Genomic DNA, 23,451 nt, shown 5'->3' on the forward strand with positions numbered 1-23,451 from the left:
ATTATTATTTGCATTTGGTCCCTAGTGTACAATGTTATGTACAACAAGGGGCATTTTCTGGTTTTTGTTTTAACTTCTCTTTGAGCCCATATTACTATCATTCTCTTAGAATGGGATCTTTTCCACTTATCAAACCAAGCTCTTCTGAGTTTCTTGGGTTTTTCTGCAAGGCCTACTGTCCAGTCACTAATTTTTTACCTATTTTTTTCTGTCTGGTATATCGAGTTGTATTATTTCTATTTCATTTGGGTCATTTTTATCTGCTCTGATCCATTTTATTGTTTCAGTTTCAGCTTTACAGCAGTTTCATAGAAATCTGCCATGGTACATATTTAGTAAATCTGATTGGTTCTGTTCTTTTAAAACATGCCTAGGATCCCAGCATGCATTTTCCCATATCCAAGTAGATGTTTGTATATACTTAACAATTTCTTTATTTCTTTGTAGTGTGCATGTTTGTTCTTCAATACAATTTGGACATTAAACTTTCCTGATTACTTTTTGTTCTCTCTTTTGAATTTCTTCACTGTCCTTTCTGTCTAAAATGTGTATTTAATCCCATCATGAGACTCTGGTGTGATGACTGTGTTGTTGTGTCTCAGTCTGGTATATTTCGAGCTGCATTTTTTGTTACTATTGTCTTTCATAAGTCTGAAAACGGTTTCAATTTTGCGACAATAAATTTCACAACCAATCTTTTCTAGGCCAGATTCTGATTCGTTTCACCTGAGTACCTGAATTAAGAAATATCTCAGTTTTCCCATATTTAGTTTGTAGTTTAGGTAGTTGCTAGGCATGAGTTTTATTTTTTCAAATAATTTTACATATTCTTTCTCCTGCTTCTTTAATAATTTATGTTTGTTTTCGCACTCTTTCAGTGTCCTGACATAGAATTGCCAGGCCATCTGCAAAAGATAAACAGTCTACCTACTATTTTTACTTCCTAATTTGGTTTGTTCATCAATTCTAAGCTCTGATTTCAGTTAATGTTGCTGTTGGTTACTTTTGTTAAGAGACAGTTAAAAAGTAATAGAGAGAATCCATCACCTTGTCTCATTACAGTTTTCATTTTACAATTTCCAAAATTTCTGCCCTGAATTTTGCATTACATTTTATACCATTTATTTTTTCACTAATAGCTGCAGTGGTTTTAGACTAATAGCTGCAGTGGTTTTAGATCAAGACCTTGTTCTTTCAGAATTTGGAACAGAGACTTATGGCCCACTGAGTCATAAGTGTCTTTATCATCTATAAAAGTAAAAACTATATTCTTATTTCAAATTTTTTGTTGCATGAGAATTAGTTTCAGAACTAAATTTGTTGTGAGTCAGATCTATTTGGTTCAAAGCCTTAAAGTAAGGTTGTATCCAGTTTTGTAGTCGAGTTGTGCTCAGTCCAGGAGACACTGAAACAGAATTTTGTATGAGAAAGGCAGAAGAGAAATTGCTCTGCAATTCATAACATCTGTCCAATCCCCATTTTTATGTAGTGGATGTATAAATGTAAAAATAAATAAATAGATAATTAATGATGTGGAAGTGGAATACAGTCAGTTATGAAAAGAAAAAGTTTACTGTTGGCATTGGCAGCAAAGAGATACACACAGACTGTCAATAGAAACTTCACCTTTCAGATTTCCATCTCACAGAAGAGAGGAAAAACTGAAAGGAAATAATTATTAGCAAGTAATTAGTTAATTTCCACAAACTTTTTGTCTGGTGCCAGATGAAAAGAAAAATATATAATTCAGTTCTATAGTATCATTAATTAGTTACAAATGCTTGAATTAAAATTAAGCAGTTTTGCCCTAATGATAGTCTCATCTGAGAAATTCCGTCGTATCCTTGTGTCTAACAAGTATAGTCAACACTTCAGTAAGTTGTTCGGGAAAAACTTTTCTCCATTCTTCAAAGAATCTTCCAATGCTGTGACCCACTGAAGTGAATATAAGAGTTTTTGTATTTTTAATGTATCTTTTGTCATGTGATTACAGAAAAAAGCTATTTATTGTGCAAAATCAAGCATTAACAATATTTTGTAGTCCTCATATTCAATTATTGCATATAAGCTTCTTCATTGTTTCCAGAAGTCTTACTTGCTAATGTATTTTCTCTTGAGTGGCATCTGTGGTTAAAAGTAAAAGCAAATTTTCAATGTACAAAAGAAGGAGAATAGGTAGGATGAGAATTTCCACATTCACTACACTCATCTTTTGTTGAGTATAAAGTATTTGTGGTAGGTACACTGATAAAAAGGCTGGTGGAAATTATGAATCTTTTGAAATTCATTTACAAATTAAAATCATGTCTTAATTATCTGCCTGACCATAAAAAAGTTATCGATTAATACTTTTACCTCTTTAAAAGGCTATCCTATGCTTGTCTTGAATAAAGTATTTTGAAGCTCATTTCACTGTGTCTATGTTCTTCATTGTACTCTTGAGTTCAGTTAGGATGCTGACATCATTACTAGTGTAGTACAAATATGCAAACATCTGAATGACTGGAACAACTTTTAATAGACTTAATTGTTTTCAGGTGATGAAGATGGCAAGATTGCAAGCATAGTCCCAACTGTAACTGATATGGGGAGAACAGTTGGTGAAGTTGCTAACAGACTCCGACAGCAGATAACAAAATCTAAAATAAAGGTGAATGAATTTGGCCTGATTGGTGACATCTTGTTTTTAGTGTTCAATAACGTACATAAATTTACTGTTCAGACTCACAAGATTTAATATGATTAAATTTTTTACAGTTAATTTGAAAAGCAAGAGTGATAGATGCAAGCAGTCTCTTGGGGGTTATTGATCTTTATACTGTACTGAAACAGGAAATGAAAATAAGACTCCTTGCTGTTTACGCCATTTACATTGCTGTTCATGTACTTCCTGATAATGAAAAATGGTTAATAATGTATCTTATTAAGATTAGCAAAATCTATAAGTAATTCTGGAATCATTCACTAAATATGATTTTACACCCATACAATGACTGAAAAGGCCTCTAGTTACCGGGTAGCAGTTGATGGAATAACAGATGTTATATTTCACTGGTCTTCCTGTATGTGACAAAAATAGGGAAAGATAATAGAAAACAGGACTTCACAAGGATGTACAGAAATAGACTATCTGATTAAAAGTATCCCAGGACTCCTTTGTAATGTGGAACTGAACACTAGATGTCATGAGAGGCAGACCTGCCAACATAAAAGGATTGTGTTGTCAGAAGAGAAGCAGTAACAGCAGAACGGGAAGATCAGTAGAGCTCAGTGAGTTTGAACATGGACTAGTCTTTGGATGTTGCCTGAGCAACAGGAACGTTTCAACCCTTCTAAAGCTGCCCAAGTCAAATGTTGGTGATGCAATTATGAAGTTGAAATGCAAATAAACAACCAAAGCTGAGACCTCATGTACTGATGGACAAGGACTGTTGATCATTGTGGAGGTCAGTTGTAATATCTCATGAAATCAGTGGAATCAATCACTCATGAGTTCCAAAGTGCTACCAGCAGTCCAGATAACACAACACCTGTGTGCAGGGAGTTAAAAGAGTGGCATACAATGGTCAAGCAACTGCTCATAAGCCAAACATTTCTGTAGTCAGTGCTAAGCAACACTTAACATGGTGTAAAGAGCAATACCACTGGACAGTGCATGACTGATACTGAGTGAAGAATCACACCATACCCTGTGCCAATCCAATGGCAGCATTTGTGTTTGTCGAAAACCTGGAGAACATTACCTGCCATCATGTGTAGTGGCAACAGTAACATACAGAGGAGATGGTGTTATGGTATTGGGGTGTTTTCCATGGTTAGGATGTGACCTTCTTATTGCACTTAAGAAAATGATAAATGCAGAAGGATACGAACACATTTTATGACATTGTGTAGTGCATACTGTAGAGGAACAATTTGGAGACCAATGACTGATTGTATCAGCATGCCATTGCACCCTCTTACATACTAGCAGCTGCGAAGCAATGGTTTGTGTACAATAACATTCCTAAAATGGACTGGCCTCCCCAGAGGGCGCACCTGAATCCAATGGAAGACCTTTGGGTTGAGTTAAATCAACTTCACTCCAGATAGCAGCACCCAACATCACTACCTTCTCTGGTTTTTGCTCTTGAGGAAGAATGGGCTGTCATTCCTTCACAAACATTCAGACACCTTATTAAAAGTGTCCCCAACAGAGTTCAAGTCATTATAATGATGAAAGAGGGGCACACCAACCATTAGCATCTACTAATATGCTTCCAGATACTTTTGATCAGATAGTATATGTTCAGAGTGGACTATTCATGTCCAAAGGTTTTCAACCAACTCTCATCAGACATAAAACTGTAAATTAGGAAGCCCAATATATTCAAAATAAAATTAAAAATGTATACTATTAACCATCAGTATACAAATTATTGGGTTATCTAATTATTAGTTGCTTGGCAAGTAGCAATGTTCACTGTAAACAAGGTCTCCCCCCCCCCCCCCCCCATATTCTTATGCTATGTAGGTAATTGTTGTTGTGCAATATATATTAATCTGGTTGAATAGTTAAGCAACTTGTAGTAAACTGCATTTATTTAATATCGTGGTCAAAGTAGCAGGTTTTTAAACAATGTAGCAAGTTTCTGCTGATTTCACTGTGTTAAATTTGGTCTGAATGAGGATAAACAATTTATTAATTTGTCTGTGTTCCGTAGAGACATATGTAGATTCACTCACCCTGTATGTGAAAAATGACAAAATCATTATTATGTATATTTACATTTATATTCAATTACAATTTACTTTCAACAAACAAATATACAGTTTTTAGTGAAATTTATGCCATTTTACTGTCTCTTAGTCTTAATTTATTTCACACAACTGTGATTTCTGATTTTTAGTCACTATTTAGCAAGGTAAAATGAAAATCAATAAGATGTGTAGCTCATCCAGTGCAGAGCATAATCTGAAGAATGTGGTGAAAGTCATTACACGTATGAAGAACATTACCTACACATTACAAAATCTCCAACTTGCTTGCATGAAATGTCATTGTTGAACTAGTGTATCTGATCTTATAAACCAGTTGTCATATTACAGAATATGAATACAGATCAAATATAGATAATAGGTCTCATGTGCGTATAACAAAAAAAAAAAAAAAAATACTTTAACTTACTGTTCTGCATATGTGAGAGCTGATGCAATGCTGTGACCTGCATTAATAGATGTCTTTACATCTATTAACATTAACATTTGTAAAAACAACTTCAGTGGTCATAACAAAGGAGCACCACTGTGTGGACCATCTGATCTGATGTCAGAGGCATTACCAGGAAAGAGAAACAGGGTCTTTTATTTGGCTTAGTACTTACGAATCCTTATAATATATGCTCTTAAAGGTCTTCTACAAAAATACAATGCACTACACTATTCTCAACTAGTAAATATAACTATTTTAAGATGCACAACAAAATTTAATTCCAAATATAATCACGTAGGTGCAATAATGTAAAATCATAATTCAGTTACTCCTGGTGACTTGTGTAAAGGAAACACATACGTGCAATACTCATTTGAACCACAGGCAACACCACAAAACCCAGAAACCAACACTCCTGCGAAACTCTGATCCCAGGCCTTAATTAATTATATTCTCTATAATATACAGTTTAAAACTTGAATGTATAGTAGAACGAACAGTAGAGGGAGGATGAAGGCTGGAGAGGGGGAAAGTGGAGCTTGAGTGGAAAGGGGAGAAGGAAAGGTATGAAAACTGATTCATTGGTATGCCACACTGTCTACATACCCATGTAATGCAGTGTTATACAAATATCCATTAATTTTATATTAATGGGGTCATACTAATCACATCATGTGTATTGCTGAAGCATGCACAATAGGTTCTATATATGTTCTTCAAATAACAAACTAGTACCTTCATTTTATGAATAATGAAATAAGAAAATGTAACAAAATTGTTAGGAGGTTACAAAAGATTAAAAATTAATAAAATATTTATTAATTAGAGAAGAACTAAATGTGAAAAAGAACAAAGACTTACCTCCCGCTCTTGGGATTGGAATGACTCCTTACCCTCTCCCTTGAAACCCACATCCTTTCGTCTTTCCCTCTCCTTCCTTCTTTCCTGATGAAGCAACCGTGGGTTGCAAAAGCTTGAATTTTGTGTGTATGTTTGTGTTTGTTTGTGTGTCTATCAACATACCAATGCTTTCATTTGGTAAGTTACATCATCTTTGTTTTTAGGTATATTTTTCCCATGTGGAATGTTTTTCTCTATTATTTTCCAGGTGTATGCATTGTTGAGGGATTGAACTGGAAAAAACACACTGAGGATCTGCTGAAACGTTTGAGTTCAGTTTGCTATTAGGGTCATTGCAAATTTTGGCAATTAACATCTGAGTAAATTAGCTTACCATGCCTATTTTTATTCTGTGCTTTTGTATGGCATCATACTCTGGGGTAACTCATCATTGAGTAAAAGAGTGTTCATTGCACAAAAGCGTGTAATCAGAATAATTGCTGGAGCTCATCCAAGATCATCCTGCAGACAATTATTTAAAGAGCTAGAAATCTTCACTTTAGCCTCACAATATATATATTCTCTTATGAAATTTGTTATTAACAATCCGAATGAATTCAAAAATAATAGCAGTGTACATGGCTACAACATCAGGAGAAAGGATGATCTTTACTACTTGAGGTTAAATTTAACTTTGGCTCAGAAGGGGGTAAATTATGCTGCCACAAAAGTCTTTGGTCACTTACCTAATAGCATCAAAAGTCTGACAGATAGCCATATAGCATTTAAAAGGAAATTAAAAGAATTTCGTAATGGCAACTCCTTCTACTCATTAGATGAAATTTTGGATATAGTAACTGGGTAATTGACTAACATCCATATATGAGGGAAACATTCCATGTGGGAAAAATATATCTAAAAACAAAGATGATGTGACTTACCAAACGAAAGCGCTGGCAGGTCGATAGACACACAAACAAACACAAACATACACACAAAATTCAAGCTTTTGCAACCAACGGTTGCTTCATCAGGAAAGAGTGAAGGAGAGGGAAAGACGAAAGGATGTGGGTTTTAAGGGAGAGGGTAAGGAGTCATTCCAATCCCGGGAGCGGAAAGACTTACTTTAGGGGGGAAAAAAGGACAGGTATACACTCGCACACAAACCCATATCCAACCGCACATACACAGACACAAGCAGACATTTGTAAAGGCCAAACGAAATGTCTGCTTGTGTCTGTGTATGTGCGGTTGGATATGGGTGTGTGTGCGAGTGTATACCTGTCCTTTTTTCACCCTAAGGTAAGTCTTTCCACTCCCGGGATTGGAATGACTCCTTACCCTCTCCCTTAAAACCCACATCCTTTTGTCTTTCCCTCTCCTTCCCTCTTTCCTGATGAAGCAACCGTTGGTTGCGAAAGCTTGAATTTTGTGTGTATGTTTGGTTTGTTTGTGTGTCTATCGACCTGCCAGCACTTTCGTTTGGTAAGTCACATCATCTTTGTGTGTGTCTATATATATATATTATATATAAAAACAAAGATGAGGTGACTTACCGAACAAAAGCGCTGGCAGGTCGATAGACACACAAACAAACACAAACATACACACAAAATTCAAGCTTTCGCAACAAACTGTTGCCTCATCAGGAAAGAGGGAAGGAGAGGGGAAGACGAAAGGAAGTGGGTTTTAAGGGAGAGGGTAAGGAGTCATTCCAATCCCGGGAGCGGAAAGACTTACCTTAGGGGGAAAAAAGGACAGGTATACACTCGCACACACGCACATATCCATCCACACATACAGACACAAGCAGACATATTGAAATATGTCTGCTTGTGTCTGTATGTGTGGATGGATATGTGCGTGTGTGCGAGTGTATACCTGTCCTTTTTTCCCCCTAAGGTAAGTCTTTCCGCTCCCGGGATTGGAATGACTCCTTACCCTCTCCCTTAAAACCCACTTCCTTTCGTCTTCCCCTCTCCTTCCCTCTTTCCTGATGAGGCAACAGTTTGTTGCGAAAGCTTGAATTTTGTGTGTATGTTTGTGTTTGTTTGTGTGTCTATCGACCTGCCAGCGCTTTTGTTCGGTAAGTCACCTCATCTTTGTTTTTATATATAATTTTTCCCACGTGGAATGTTTCCTTCCATTACATATATATATATATATATATATATATATATATATATATATATATATATATATATATATATATATATATATATATATATGGAGTACACACATACACAACACAACACACACACACACACACACACACACACACACACACACAGATTCTCGCAACTCACACACACCCATATACACACATAACCGTTGTCTCTGGGCACCATGTTCAGACCGTAAGGAACAGCATGTGATGGGAGAAGCAGTATGGGTGGTGAGGGTAAAGAGGAGGCTTGGGCAGGGAGGGGGGAAGGTAGAATGATAGGGGTGAGGGACGATGAAGAGCTACTTGTGGGAGCATACAAGGATGTAGTGGGTAGATGATGTGGCAGCTAAGTGCAGACAGGAATTTAGATGGAAGGTGGGGGAGAGGTTGCGCAAAAGGACAGAAGTAAAATGTAAAAAGACTGTTGGTGCATTGTTGGACAGAAGTTGTGTAGCTCTGGAGTGGCAGTTGGAGATAGATGGGTGAAGGACAGTAACTAACAAAGGATGAGGCCAGGGGAGTTACGGGAATGTATGATATAGTGCAGGGATAGTTGTCACCTGTGCAAATCAGAAAAGTTGGTGTTGGTAGGAAGGACAGATAGCACAGGCTGTAAAGCAGTGAAGAACACTGTGTTTAACAGAGTGCTCACTAACTGGGTGGTCCAACTCTTTCTTGGCCACAGTTTGTTGAAGGGCATTCATGTAGACAGACAGCTTGTTGGTTGTAACGCCCACATAGAATGCAGCACAGTAGTTGCAGCTTAGCTTGTAGATCACCTGACTGCTTTCATAGGTAGCTTCCTCATTTCAGGGCATGATGAGAGGTAGTCAGACCTTGAGGAGAATGTGATTCAGATGCTCCATTCTTGGGTGGTACTGAGCCATGAGGGAAATGCTCCTCTGTGACCAGATAGTGGGACTTTAGAAGGTGATGGATGGCTAGAGAGATGAGGCATGGGGGATCTGTTTCTGTACAAGTTTGTGAAGGTAATTTTGGTCTGTTAAGACCTCAGTGGGCCCTTGGCACATTTTGTGAGGGACTGCTCATCACTACAGGTGCAACAGTAATGGGTGGCAAGACTATATGGAAGGGACTTCTAGGTATGGAACACGTGGCAGCTGTCGAAGTGGAAGCATTTGCTGGGTTGGTAGCTTTCATATAAATGTAGTCATCTTTGAGTTGGAGGTCAACATTGAGGAAGTTAGCTTGCTGAATTAAGAAGTACAAAGTGAAGTGAATGAGGAGAAAGTGTTGAGGTTTTGAAGGACTGTAGATAGGGTGTCCTCACTCTTGATCCAGACCATGGTGTCATCAGTGAATCTGAACCAGGTGAGGGGTTTGGGTTTCTGGATGACTAGGAAGGATTCTTCTGGATGGCCCATGAATAGGTTTGCACAGAATGGTGTCACATGGGTGCTCATTGCCATACAACAGGTGATGCCTTCAAAAGTGGAGTAATTATGGGTGAGGAAATAGTTGGTCATGGTGACCAGGATGGAGGCTGTAGATTTGGAATCTACCAGACACTAGAAAAGGTGGTGTTCAATAGTGGCAAGGCCTTGGGAATTATGGATGTTAGTGTAACAAGAGGTGGCATCAATAGTGATTAGCAGGGCACCATGTCGTAAAGGAACAGGAACTATGGAGAGTTGGTGAAGGAAATGGGTGGTGTCTTTTATGTAGGAGGTTAGGTTGTGGGTAATAGGCTAAACATGTTGGCCTGCAGGAGCAGATATTCCCTCAGTAACCAGCCACAATAGGGAGTCCTGGGTGGTTGGGTTTATGAACTTTAGGGAGCATGTAGGAGGCAGTAGTGCAGGGAGTGGTAGGGGTGAGAAGAGAGATAGACTCAGGGGAGAAGTTCTGGGATGAGCCTAAGAATTTGAGGAGAGACTGAAGATCCTGTTGGATTTCTGGAAAGGGGTCACTGTACAGGGTTTGCAGGTGGATGAATCTGACAGCTGCAGCAGTCCTTCTGCCAGTTAATCCTCGTGATTTAAAATCACAATGATGGAGTCTTTGTCAGCAGGTAGGATTGTAAGGTTGGGATCGGTTTTTAGGTGGTGGATTGTGGTTGTTTCTGAGGATGTAAGATTATCTAGTTTCTTGAGAGATTTTGAGAATGAAAGTTTGAGGTTAAGAAATTCTGGAAAGTTAACAGGTGGTGATCTGGGGACAATGAGGGTGGATCAGAGTTGGATGGAGGAGTGAACTGAGTCAGGCAGGGTTCAACATTGATTTTGGTTGAGTCTGATTGTTAGGGTTGGTAGCAAAAATTGTTTCCACTGTAGGGACTGGGAATAGGAGAGAAGGTCTTGAACAAGTCCATCATGATTCACTTTGGGAGTGAGGCAACAGGTAAGGCCTTTGGAAACTGTGAGACTAAGGCTTTTGGAGGAAGGCTTCATGACTGTGTTTCAGATCTGTTAAGGTTCTGTATTCTGTATGGTGGTGAGAGAGAGTTTTTGAGGGGTGTGTATTGTTTTATGAGTATACATAAAGCTTTTTATGCTACAGTCTTCTACATTATGTAAGCAACCTGTCTCCTCACCCACCACCCCCAAGCCCCCCAAGTCACACACTCCCTTCCCATATGCAGATAGATAATTTTATTTTATTTTAACTACTGTGATACAAACTCTACCCCAAGTCCACATTGTCTGAGTAATTACACCATTTGAAATGTAGCAAGTTGGGTATCTCCATCTGTTATGTTTCCATCCTCCACTAACTGGAATATTTTTTCAAAATTTATTGGTTTTCCAAAATAGCTGTGTGTGTAATATGTGGTAGAAAGTTCGAACTTCATAGTTAGGCTAAATTCAGTGTAACTTTCCTGCTCAAATTGTTCATCTGATTACTCTGAATCCATATGTACAAAAATTTTGGTGAGTAATGTTACTTAAAAAGTATCAATATAGCCTGACTCAGCAGATTCTGTATGAGCTAATACAGATATTTCAATATAATGACCTATACTATTCTATAGTACAACTTTCCAACCTTCAAGAAACACATTCCATTTTTTATTTAATTAATTAATTTCTGTGCTAATTTAATTTGAAATTAGATTCTCTGCTTTGATACATAGTTTTGTTGCCTTAATATTTCTGTGTGATATGACCTACAGCATTGATTAATAACACATTAATTAATAACTTCATGAAATTGACTATAATTGGCAATATGGTGCTCACACATGTGAATGAGAGGTTTCACAATGCATAAGAAAAATAGTGTCCTTGTATTAGTACAGATTTGTAACTAGCAACATTTTCTGTATTCTAAAATTCTATTGGTCCTTGTTGTTCACTAAAAGCAGTTAAAATTAACTTTAACAATGATTTTTAATGACAATGGCGATTGATTAAAACAAAATCTTGCTGCACACTTGTGGTTAATTTTGTTGATTACATTCAGTCTAATAAACATTGCAACACATGTTCTAAATTGTACAGATTTCATTGTAAGTAATTCATTTTGTGACTTTTTTTGACCAACTGATTGCCACACTTAAACAATAGGAAACTACCATGTTGATATTAAGTTACTGCACTCAGACTGCAGCTATGGAACTATTTCCAAGTGTAACCTGTTCATCTGTACTGAATTGACATGTATGAGTCTCAAACTAGCTACAAACAGTACTCCAGACAACATCAAAGTATTATTAAATGTTTGAACTTCAAAATTGTGTGAGTGCTACATCACTGAAAATACCGTACAACCAACACAATAACCTCAGCCAGTTTCCAATGGAGATGATGGCTACCGAGGACATGGGAAAAGGTAAAACTGGTAGGTTATGTATTGTGCCAGTGGATGAGGGGGTGTAGCAATCTGGCAGAGTGGTTATGAATTCATAGAGATTTATGCAAAAGTAATCGACAGAACATGACTGTGACAAAGTGAAGATTAACAAGAATAGGCAGCACCCAGCAAAGCATAGCAGTGAACAATAAATTTGGGTATGACTGTGAAAAAAATAGACAGTGCACCATCTATTAACAGGAAAATAACACCGACCAGAAAATATGAAGTGTGGTGCATAGACATTGAGTGCAAACTGCCTTTAAGAAATCCATATGCACGCAGCTAACCATGACTTCACCTGATGTCACATCCTGGAGCACAGAAGCCAATCAGCATGGAGCAGATCTCTCTGTCAACAATACAGTGAAATGTGACAAAGTGATGGTACTTACAACATACCTGCAGCATACATGCAGTGTCAGCAGCAACTGACATGGAAATCATTTACAGCTAAAGTGTTTTTGCTATTCAAGTGTGATTGACTATTTGGCAAAACAAGCAACTAAAAAGTAATAGACAGTGTGCTTGGGGGGGTTGAACACAAGAAGTGTCAGTACATATGTTTGATTGGAATACAGGAGTTTATGGATTAAATTAGAAGTGAAATGTACAAATTCCACAATGAAATTAAAAATTGTGTCAAGGATGATTTTAATGGTTTAAATTCAAAAATGGACAAGGCTAAAAGCAATATCAGTATTGCAGAATCTAGTTTATAGAATCTAAACAACAAATTGGATACTTGGATTCAGGGCATGCAATCTAGTAAAAGTGTAATTGGAGAGAAATGTAATAAAGAGATGGAAGAGTTCGATTTTTGTCAGGATAGATTTACTTGAAGTAACGCAAATCTGTTCTGGTGATATTGATGAAACTGATTTTGTTGTTATTGAAAAGGTGTGTGTGTGTGTGGGGGGGATAGTTAAAGAGAAAGTTGACATGAATGTTGATATAGGTGATGGTGTCAAAACAAAAAGTGACCAGGTAGTGAATGAATTTTGTGATACAATAAATGACAGTGTGAGTAAGAGTCATTTTCAAAAATAAAGAAGAGCTTTAGAAGTTAACAGTATTGTAGATGATTTGCAAATAAATGAACCTGAATGAAATAAAATTGAAACAGAATATATGCAGTTAACAAATAAAAAGGTTGGTAAAGTTGGTAAGCACGTTAACAAAGAAAGTAAGGAATGTGTAAGTAACAATAATATTAATGAGATGCAATTAGTGAAATGAAAGGTGTGTATGTTGGAAAGAGAAACATTGCCAAAGTAAAGAAGTTTGTTGCTAAGGTGCCAAGAGTTGCTATGTACAAGTTATTAGAAGTTAGTGAGGAGATAAACAGTATTATGCATGAAAAAGAAATTATCAGATTAACTATAAAGTAAACAGTTTTCAGAAAATGATTTTCAATCTGAATGCGCAAAGAATAAATGTTTAATGTAGATGTACAGATAGTAGTTTTTAATGTGTTTGCTGTAGGTCACATTATCAGTGATCCTCTTGTAAGTAGGGGGTTCACTGTTCTGTATGGATTCATTATGCGGTGATAATGATTCCCCAAGCTGGTTGATTTCATCTTTCCTCTTTCCTGAATCATTCAGTGTCTTTTACTATCCTGTTAACAGTTCTTAGGAAATCAGTAATTGCCTTCAACTTCCATGATTCTATAATTGACTTTAACTTCCATGATTCTAAGGACAAGGGCAGTTAATAAGCTAGTGGTAAAATTTTATGTTGTGACATTAATGAAAATTTAATTACTTACAAACAGTAAGAAATATAAGAGGATGTAAGCATGGACAGTATACAGTATGTATATGATTTTTGGTAAAATTAGTGAGGCATTGCCTTTCTTTTGGTTTTGAATGTCATAATGTGAATGATTTTCTTTCAGCACTATCAGTCAAAAGATATCTAACCACAAGTGTGCAGCAAGACTTAAACTATTGTCCAAGAAGTCAGTGAATGTAGATAAGAGTTGCATTTTATTTTTCTTTCAAGTGACCACCGGATTGTGCAGCTGATATGTGACATTAATATTGCTTTAAATTTGTTGTTTGTTATTATTAATACAATAGCAACACAGAAGGTGGAGTAATCTGTTTGCAGTGAGTATTTAAAGAGAAAAGATATGGTGTTTTGAAAAATAAAAATTTCACATGAAATTTTTTATCAAAATAATATTTTCAATTTTTGTGAAGGCCAAATTTATCATCAATGGAAAGAAACAACAGCCTACAATTGCTTTGTAGAATTTTGGCATGGTATCAGTTCCATCAGTGACAACTTTTGTGAAGAACAGCCAAAATAGGTTGTTAGTCTAAAAAGCTTCAAACCACAATCCAAGAGGATCAATGTAAGACTTACTTTGAGATTGCACCATACCTGAGACATATTTAAGACTGCTGTAGATTTGGCTGTGAAAATGATCTGTTCATGATAGATTCCACACAGTTTGACCTGAGCTCAGAAACAAATGATTGTCTGTTCATGTAAGAAAAAGCTCAAAAAATTTGAACATGAAAATGCAAAAGCCAGTCACAACTTTGTAATTAGATGAAGTATGGATATAATTGCATAAACTCGAAACTAAACAGCAATCTCCTGTTTTGGTGTGCCAAAATGAACCAAAATTTCCAAAAGCACTTATTACAAAATAATCACTTATTTCTTTAACTATGGTTTACGTGTTGTGATCATTTTTGGAATGGATCAGAGAACTGTTAATGCTGAATCATATACAACAATTTGTTTGTTCAAGTTATTGCTGAAATCAAGAATAAATGAATAATTCTTTATCTTGTCAATGCCAGCTGTCACACAGAATGCCAAACAGTTGTATTTGGTGGAGACAAACCTCAAACTAATGTATCATTACCCACATTAACCTTCATTTTGTTTCCTTATGTCAAAGAAAAAATCTGTGGACACTGATTGTCATCAGCCAAAGAAACTGGTGAATCCTTCCAGAATCATGTTTGGAGTTACCAACATTAGAGTAGAAAAAACATTTTGAGAATTGATTTGAATGTATGCAAAAGTGCATAAATTTTAAATCCAATTATTTTGAGAAAAATAAATTGGTTTCTACCACAACAATGCTTTTACTTTTCATTACCTTTGTTAAAACTTAATGACGGCCCTTGTACTGTGACTGAGTGGTAACTTTCAAAAGGCAAGCAATGAATACAACTTGTGTATTGTAACATTTGACCTAGATCTATGCATTGAACAGGGGTCACACCATTTAGCTTTGATACATCATAAAATAGGATGTATTTTTGTTATTAAATACTTGATCCAAACAATATGTCAGTAGATAAACATAATGTTAAAGACTCTTAAGTTTCGCATCAACTGGTAAAAATTGTTGCATTACCACTACTCACACATTGTTACTAGAGCTTTCAGTGCTGAAATTTAACCATAACCTGCTAAGATTTAATGAAAAATGACATTTACATAGTTGAAAAACACTAATTTTATTAAATACAACTGAATGCACACCACTACTTCATGGAGACTAAACACTTACATATTGCCAATCACTGAATACAAAAATACAAAGTCCATTTATTAATAACCCCATGGAAACAATAAAAATTAACACTCTCCCTCATTTGATAATTTACAAATTCCAGTGTTATTACACAAATGATTAAATATAAAGAAAAACAATGGTTCTGTTAGTATATCAGCAACTTGTTTGTCAGAGTCTATTTTTGATACTATAATTTCACCAGCATTAACTAATTCACAAACAAATAAATGTCTGATATAAACTCAAGATTCCAGGCAAGATGGATAGCGTTTTGACTGTGAATCTGTAGATCTGGTGTTGCCTTCAGCTGACCCAATTTTGTCAACAGTTCTTGGTCCAGATAATTTCTCAAGCAGCCACAACTCAACTTCAGTTGTGAACATGGCAGCAGAAGGTTTGAACATGGCAGCAGAAGGTTGCCTGTGACTACTGAGCAGAGATCACCACCTTGACTATCATCACTATTAACATTCTAAAATCCCTGTTTTGAACTTTTTTTGTTTGTAAACAGGCACATAATTTGTTAGGCTACATGTATTGCAGGATCCTTTCATGTGTGACTACAGTATGATCTGTTGAATTTCCAAGATTTCTTGATACAACAAAGATAACATGTGCAATACCAGAATGTGACCCACACATTAAAAACATTAGTGGGCCAGTCCATACTGAAATTCAGAGATGAGAACTTTTTCTGTACCATTGTCCTTTATAGCAGGAGTAGCTATAGTCTTACAGTTGCAAATGTTGAAGCACTCTGATATCTTCTCTGTGCGATGTGTTTGACTTACATCTACAGGTCGATCTTCTGGTTCGTCAGACCTGAGAAAATTGATGCAAGAGTTAAAGTAAATGTAAAATCGTCTCTTAAATCACTAATAAATTCTTGGATTTCATGTTCACTGTGAGCTGCAGTGAAACCTTAATCAACATAAAGCATCAAGGACATTTTCTTATAGCCTTTCTGTGTCATGAAAAGACTTTTGTAGTTGCAGAGAGTAAAAAGAGTTTACGTGTTGTTGATCGTATTGATGATGCCTACTATACACAAAGAAATTTTACTAGAACTCTACATTGAAAATGTACCTTCAGACTTAACAATATTATGAAAAGGAAAGTTGCTACACACTATATATCAGAGATGCTGAGTCGCAAATAGGAACAACAAAAAGACTCTCACAATTAAAGCTTTCGGCCATTAAGGCCTTCATCAGTAATAGATGACAGACACACAGACAGAGACACACTCATGCAAATGCAACTCGCACACACAACTACAGTCTTAGACAACTGAAACTAGTGTGATTTCAGTTGCCTGAGACTGCAATCATATGTGTGTGTGTGTGTGTGTTTTGTCTGTTGTTGACAAAGGCCTTAATGGCTGAAAGCTTTAATTGAGAGAATATTTTGTTGTGCCTATCTGGTGAGTAGTAACTTTTCTTTTCATAATATTGTTACATTCCATCCTAGATGTTCCATTGTTTGATTACCTTCAGACTTACTTTCTAAAGACTATTCAGAAACCGTAACATGCAAAGCATCTGTGTTGCAAACAATCTGACATTTTCAAACATGCTTTTCCTTTCTGAAACGCTTTTGTTCCTTTGTTATTGGCTACAGCTTGACTGTTGGTTGATACATCAGAATGAATATTGTTGTCAGTTTAGAAACAGTGGTATATATGTTTGTAGTAATGCTGGAAGTAATGAAATGTTTACAACTCCTAACTTTGATGCAGAACTTTATCATTTTAACTTGCAAGTTTCAGTGACTGATCAAAAATTTTGCTTGAAGCAACACTGTAACAATACCATTGCTGCCATAAATTTGCATAAACATTTGATTAATTGTGATGAAAGATTTAGGAATTATGACCTTTTAGGTGCATTAGAGGAAAGGATGTCAATCTGCGACAGTTAAATCATGTTAATCAGTGGTCAAAAAGTTTACAGTTTGTATACAATTCGGCATTACCAGTAAGCTTGAAAGAAAAAGTGAACATAAAATGTAACCATAACATTATGTATAGTCATGGTTAGTGTGACAGTAAAATTATTTTTAAATTTGACTTTAAAAGGGAAAATGTTGCACTAATTATATCAAATGAGGGCCATGAGATCTCCTGGCAAGATGATGAGTTGTACACAAGCAGAATTGATGTAATAATATTCTAAGACTAACCACCAGTTGTGTTTATCTGACTGGCTGTTCACATAGAGTGGTGCTAATGAGTATCCATAGAAACTGTAATGCTGTTATGTCAGACAGTTCCATTCAAATAGGCTTCATTCCTTCAGCAGTCTCCGTACCAATCAGTTCACATTACTTTACAGTACATTGTGTGCATCTAGCAGTGTGTGTTGCATACCTGATCAGGTTCATACCCTACTCCTAATGGGATGGAAGCAGGAAAATGGAACTGAAAAATGTAATTGTAGCTTTGCATCAGGAAGGCTATTCTAGTAGGACAGCAGCAACAAAAGTTGGCATAGCCCAATCTACAGTGGTGTATACAGTGTAGCTGTTCAACCAAACTGGTGTCAATGCAAGTGTTACACGATCTGGAAGAAACATTATACAGGGAAGGTCAGTTCATATGCATACAGAATAAACACCAGAGGAGTTGTACGGCATCTAAAATTTTTCAAAGAAGTAAATACTATTTGAGCAACTCCAATCTCTGTCTCAACAGTGCAGGTTTAAAGAGGTGCGTTGTGGCCAAGAAACGCGCATTATGAAAACAAAATAAGATGAAAAGATTGCAATGGGAACAGCAACATAAAACTGGAGTGTGCAGCAATGGTCCAAGGTGTTATTCACTATCAAATCTAAGTTTGAACTCTTTGGAAGCCACCAACGAATGTTTGTTTATCAGTTTCATGGAGAAGGTATAAGATTCAGTGTATGATGCCAATGGCAAAGCATGGTTTAGATTTGGTAATAGTATGGGGATGTTTTTCAGGAGATAATGTTGGTGTTGCAGTGAGAATTAATGGATCATTAAAAAAGGAAGGATATCACACAATACTGATCAACAATGCAGTTCCATCTGGCAAGGGCTTATTGATTGTAGTTTTGTTTTGTAGTAGGACAATGATCCCAAACATGTTTTTAAATTGTGCAGAGGGTGTGTCAATACAAAGGAGATGTGAGGCTGAGAAGAATATGATTTGAACAAGTCAGTCACCTGATTTGTATTGTACTGTACCTTTATTGATCCACTCAGTGGTTCAGTGTACAGAATTGTACAATATGGTGTAGGACAAATCAAACAGACAATATGAGCATGTATACATACATAAAAGTTTTATCAGAGTGAACATCACAGTCAAAGAGTTGACGTGAGAACACACACACAAACACATAACATTGTTTCTTATAGTGAATATCACACTGAAGATATGTATGTATTCATAATAATATTAGAATAAGTTCAAATAATAATGCAGTTAATAAACAAAGAACAACAGTTGATTAATAGAGAATAGGTTAATCACATTCCAGAAAGTCTTGTATGTTGTAGGAGCAAATGCATTGTTAGGAATGCTCTTAGGGCTTTTTAAAAAAAAAAAATTGTTGGTACTTGAATACTTTCTACTTCTTTGGAGAGATGGCTGTACAGTTTGATTCCCATATGTTTAACACTATTACTATACAATTTAGTGGAATGGGGAACTAGTCTTAATTTTCTTGACTTTGTGTCATCAAGGTGATGCTCCGTATTCCTGTGCACTCTATTGACGTCTTGTTTAATAAAGCAGAGCAGTTAAAATGTATATTTACTAGGCAGAGCAGATTGTTTGATTTTTTAAAGAGTTGTTTACATGTTTCTTTTTGCTGTTTGTATAGGATTATTTTAGTTACTCTTTTTTGCACTATAAATAATTTCACTGATTCAGAACTACTAACGCAAAAGATAATCCTATAGACTAGCACTGAATTGAAAAGAGCATAATATATGCATGTCAGTGTTCTGGCATTTAGCCCATCCTTCACTGAGTGCAGCATAAAAGAATTTTGCTTAGCCTGGAACTAATAATGTTGATTTGGTTTTTCCATGTGAATATGTCAGTGATGTGAATCCCTAAGAATTTTGTCTCTTTGACAAATTCTACATTGCTTCCACTTAGTATTACTGTTGGAACATGGGTAGTTCTAGTATGAATGGTATGGAAGATTGGACATACTGTCTTTTTTCCACTGGGTATCAGTGTGTTTAATGCAAACGATGAGTGTAGTTGGGCTGTATTTCTATTAACTGCTGACTGGAGAGATTTCTCTGTATTTCAGATAAGGCCGTTAATATAATCAGTAAAGAGAAATGCCTTACTGGTGGGTAGGGTAGAAGGAAGGTCATTTAAATAAAGCAGAAATAACAATGGACCTAAAATTGAGCCCAATGGCATGCCATGTTTTATGGCAGTTGTAAATGAGTGCCCCTCATTTAGAATTCATGATAGACTGACTTTATTTATACAAATGTACAGTCCTCAGTCTTTGACATAACTGCTGAGCCAGCCATGGGCAGTTCCACTTATGCTATAAGAATGTAACTTTTGCAAAAGTATGTTGTGATTTAACATGCCAAAAGTCTTTGTGAGATGCAGAAAGACACATGTATCTGGGCACATCTTGTCAACAACATGTAGAGTAGTATCAAAAAATTCATATATTGTATCAGCAGTGGTTTTATTTTCTTGAAAACCATACCGAGCAGAAGAAAGAATGCTATTTTTTCAAAGAAATTATTTTAATTTGGTAGTCACTGCATAATCAAATATTTTGCTGAATACAGGCAGCACTGCAAATGGATGGTAGTTGCTGGGACTTCTTTAGATTCTTTTTTATGTATGGGTATGACTTTAGCTATTTTAAGTTTTCTTGGGAATACTGCATCTGAAGATGAACCATAAGACAGTGACTTACTAGTAAGTTTACAGCATCTGTGGAGAAGGAACCAGAGATCATGTCTTCTCACGCTGATGATTTTTTCTCTATTTTAATATGAATTGTTTTCCTATCTCTGCTCTCAATGTCGGCGATGAAAAAGAATTGTGTTGCTGAATGTATTGAGGACTGACTGAGGAAAGCAATTACTTTTTATATGTTCTTTTAGTTTTTCTATAGTTTAAATAAAGTAGGAGTTAAATTCGTGAGGTACTTTCTCCTTTTAATGATCAATATTACATTTGCTTTAAGTTTAACCTTACTAACACTATTCCTACTCCTACCTGTTTTTGCATTAATTATTTGATACATGCACCACATTTCTAATTATTCTTTTGCATGAAATGAAGTACTTTTCAAATTGTTCACTTTTGCCAACGTTAGTCTTGTGAGAGATTACGAATCAGTTTTTCCTTCTCAACTCGTCCAGTAAGTCTCCCCTGACCCGCAGTTTTGGGTGACGTTTCTGAACTGTATCCCTTTCCCTAAACCTCTCCAGTCCTTTTCCTTCACCCCTCTGCCTTCCCCTTTAGCTCTTCTGCCAGAAGGAGCCAATGACTCTGAAATCTTGTAAAAGTTAAACCCTTTTGTGTGTGTGTTCGCCACTTGGCGAGTAGGCTTTTTGTCTATCCATTTACATTATATTATCAATAAATGATTATTTTCATTGTTATAAACTATGTTGTGTTGCACATAATGACAGAGAGAAAAGATATTTATTTTGTTGGTCTGTTTAATTTGTAAAATGTGTTTATACATTGAAATAAAATATGTAGCGTTTATCATGGGTGATTGAAAACTTTTGGCCTGGAGTGTATGTTGTAACAAAAAATCTTGGTGTATGAAGGGAGGCAGCAGACCTGTTTTTAATGGTATGTGTTTCAGTTCTTTGCAAAACAACCTAATCACATCCACATTACTCTCAAGTACATGAAATATATTTGTCTAACTCCATTTTTGGAAATTTTTTTTATCCATCTGCAGCTATGACTGCCAACTCACCTCCCATTTTATCTTAGCCACTTCTACATCATCAAATTAGTGTTTTTTCGTGCCTGCAGGGCCATATTTAGGGTGTGTGACTCCCCTGCACAATAATTTATATTACGCCCCCCCCCTTCCCCCCCATTCCTAAACTTCAGCATTGCTTTTCATTTATGGCCTACCAACACTAAAGCTGCTTAATCATTAACTTCACTTCTAAACTTTACTGAAGTACTTAAATGACATGTAACACAAAGCACATGTGCAAGTAGTGTATTCAACAATAATAAAACAGCTACTACCGTTCAGCAGCCCCTTTTACTGAAAATTTATCACAGAAACATCAAATTTGGACAAAACATATGGTGAAAATACAAAAAAATCATTACAGTTTAATACAGAATACCAACATTACTTCACTTAGAACGTGGAGTTTAGTGAGTCCCAAATACACAATACAATACCATTTAACTAATCTTTTCCAAAATATAGCAAACTTAGAGAAATGATTTTCTTCTCACTTTTGTATTTGTGAATTCAGTTATCATTCTCTGAAAATCCAGACTGACTCTCATGACTGATTCTATGGCTAGTACTCCAAGATTGACCAGTCATTTTTTATTTCTTTTCATCCATAGGTAGTTTTTAATCCATTTTAAAACAGAAAATGATCTTGCAGCTGAACAGTTTGTCACTGGAGTGCAGTTTTAAGCCTTAAGTGTTATGCATACATTTGGGTAGACATCACCAATCTTTTTTTGAAACCAACTTTCTACAGAGAACTGTAAGAGTACAACTTGTCCCATCTTTTTCTTTCATAGACAAGAGATAGCTTTTAAAATGTATACATTCTTCACTAGAGTTGTTCTTTGTGTCAGAATTGTAGGTGACTAAGTTTCTCTGCAGTATCATATTTTAACAGCTCCTAGTTCTATATAGTGCCTGTATAGGTTGTGAACACCCTGTTTGACAGAACCTTAATGCACTTGTACATAAGTCATTATACAGGTTGTATGAGTTTAATGACATGTATGAATATTTTTCAGCACTTTTCAAATAAATTATTGAATGCCTCAATCCTGATGCAATGAACATTAAAATTATACTAAAAAATTATTTGATGGCAACATTTTGCCACCCCAAAAATTTGGCTACTCTGTGCAGACTGTGCATGGTGCATCTGCCTGAATACGGCTCTGCATACCTGTTTTCATCCATGTAAACCAGAAAACATTACATGAAATTAAGTCAGCTGAGTGATGCACATGAGACAAGATGTCCTTAAGTCAGCTGAGTGATGCACATTAGCCGAGATGTCCTTAAGTCAGCTGCGTGATGCACGTGAGCCAAGATATCCTACCTTCTTCCGCCAGTCAGTCAAAATCCAGGGCAAAATTTTGATAGAAAAACTTCTCATTTGCAAATATTCTGTTAAAATTCTCTGAACTGAGTTTTAAGGCAGTCAAGTTAACTCTGGTTACATGTTGAATTACCTATCATCTGTTATCAAATTTTCACAGTATTTTATTTTGTTCATGCAGCTAATAGGCATATAAAATGAGGTTTACCATCAATGGACATGCCACCATTTTTAGAATGATAAAACCATTCATACACTTGAGATTGTCAGAGAGCATTATCTTAGTGAGATATTTTCAACATCACAACAAATGGTTCAAATGGCTCTGAGCACTATGGGACTTAACTGCTGGGGTAATCAGTCCCTTAGAACTTAGAACTACTGAAACCTAACTAACCTAAGGACATCACACACATCCATGTCCGAGGCAGGATTTGAACCTGCGACCGTAGCGGTCGAGCGGTTCCAGACTGTAGCGCCTAGAACCTCTCGCCCACTCCGGCCAGCAAGATCACAACAGACAATTTTTGCAGAATTCTCACCAAGCAGAATTCAAAAGTTCTCAGTTGTGAATTACTCACTTAAAATTGTCATCTTAAAAA

General features: G+C 36.2%; 1 protein-coding gene across 1 annotated transcript in view; it reads left to right on the forward strand.

Moving 5' to 3' along the window:
• LOC126427179 (uncharacterized) overlaps positions 1-23,451 on the forward strand; it is a 100,123-nt gene that overhangs the window by 69,488 nt on the left and 7,184 nt on the right. Inside the window, exon 4 of the mRNA XM_050089435.1 lies at positions 2,538-2,650. Within this exon, the coding sequence (XP_049945392.1) occupies positions 2,538-2,650 (113 nt within the window). The remainder of the gene's footprint in view (positions 1-2,537; positions 2,651-23,451) is intronic.

This window comes from Schistocerca serialis, chromosome 1 (assembly GCF_023864345.2).
Source record: "Schistocerca serialis cubense isolate TAMUIC-IGC-003099 chromosome 1, iqSchSeri2.2, whole genome shotgun sequence".
Taxonomy (NCBI): Eukaryota; Metazoa; Arthropoda; class Insecta; order Orthoptera; family Acrididae; genus Schistocerca; species Schistocerca serialis.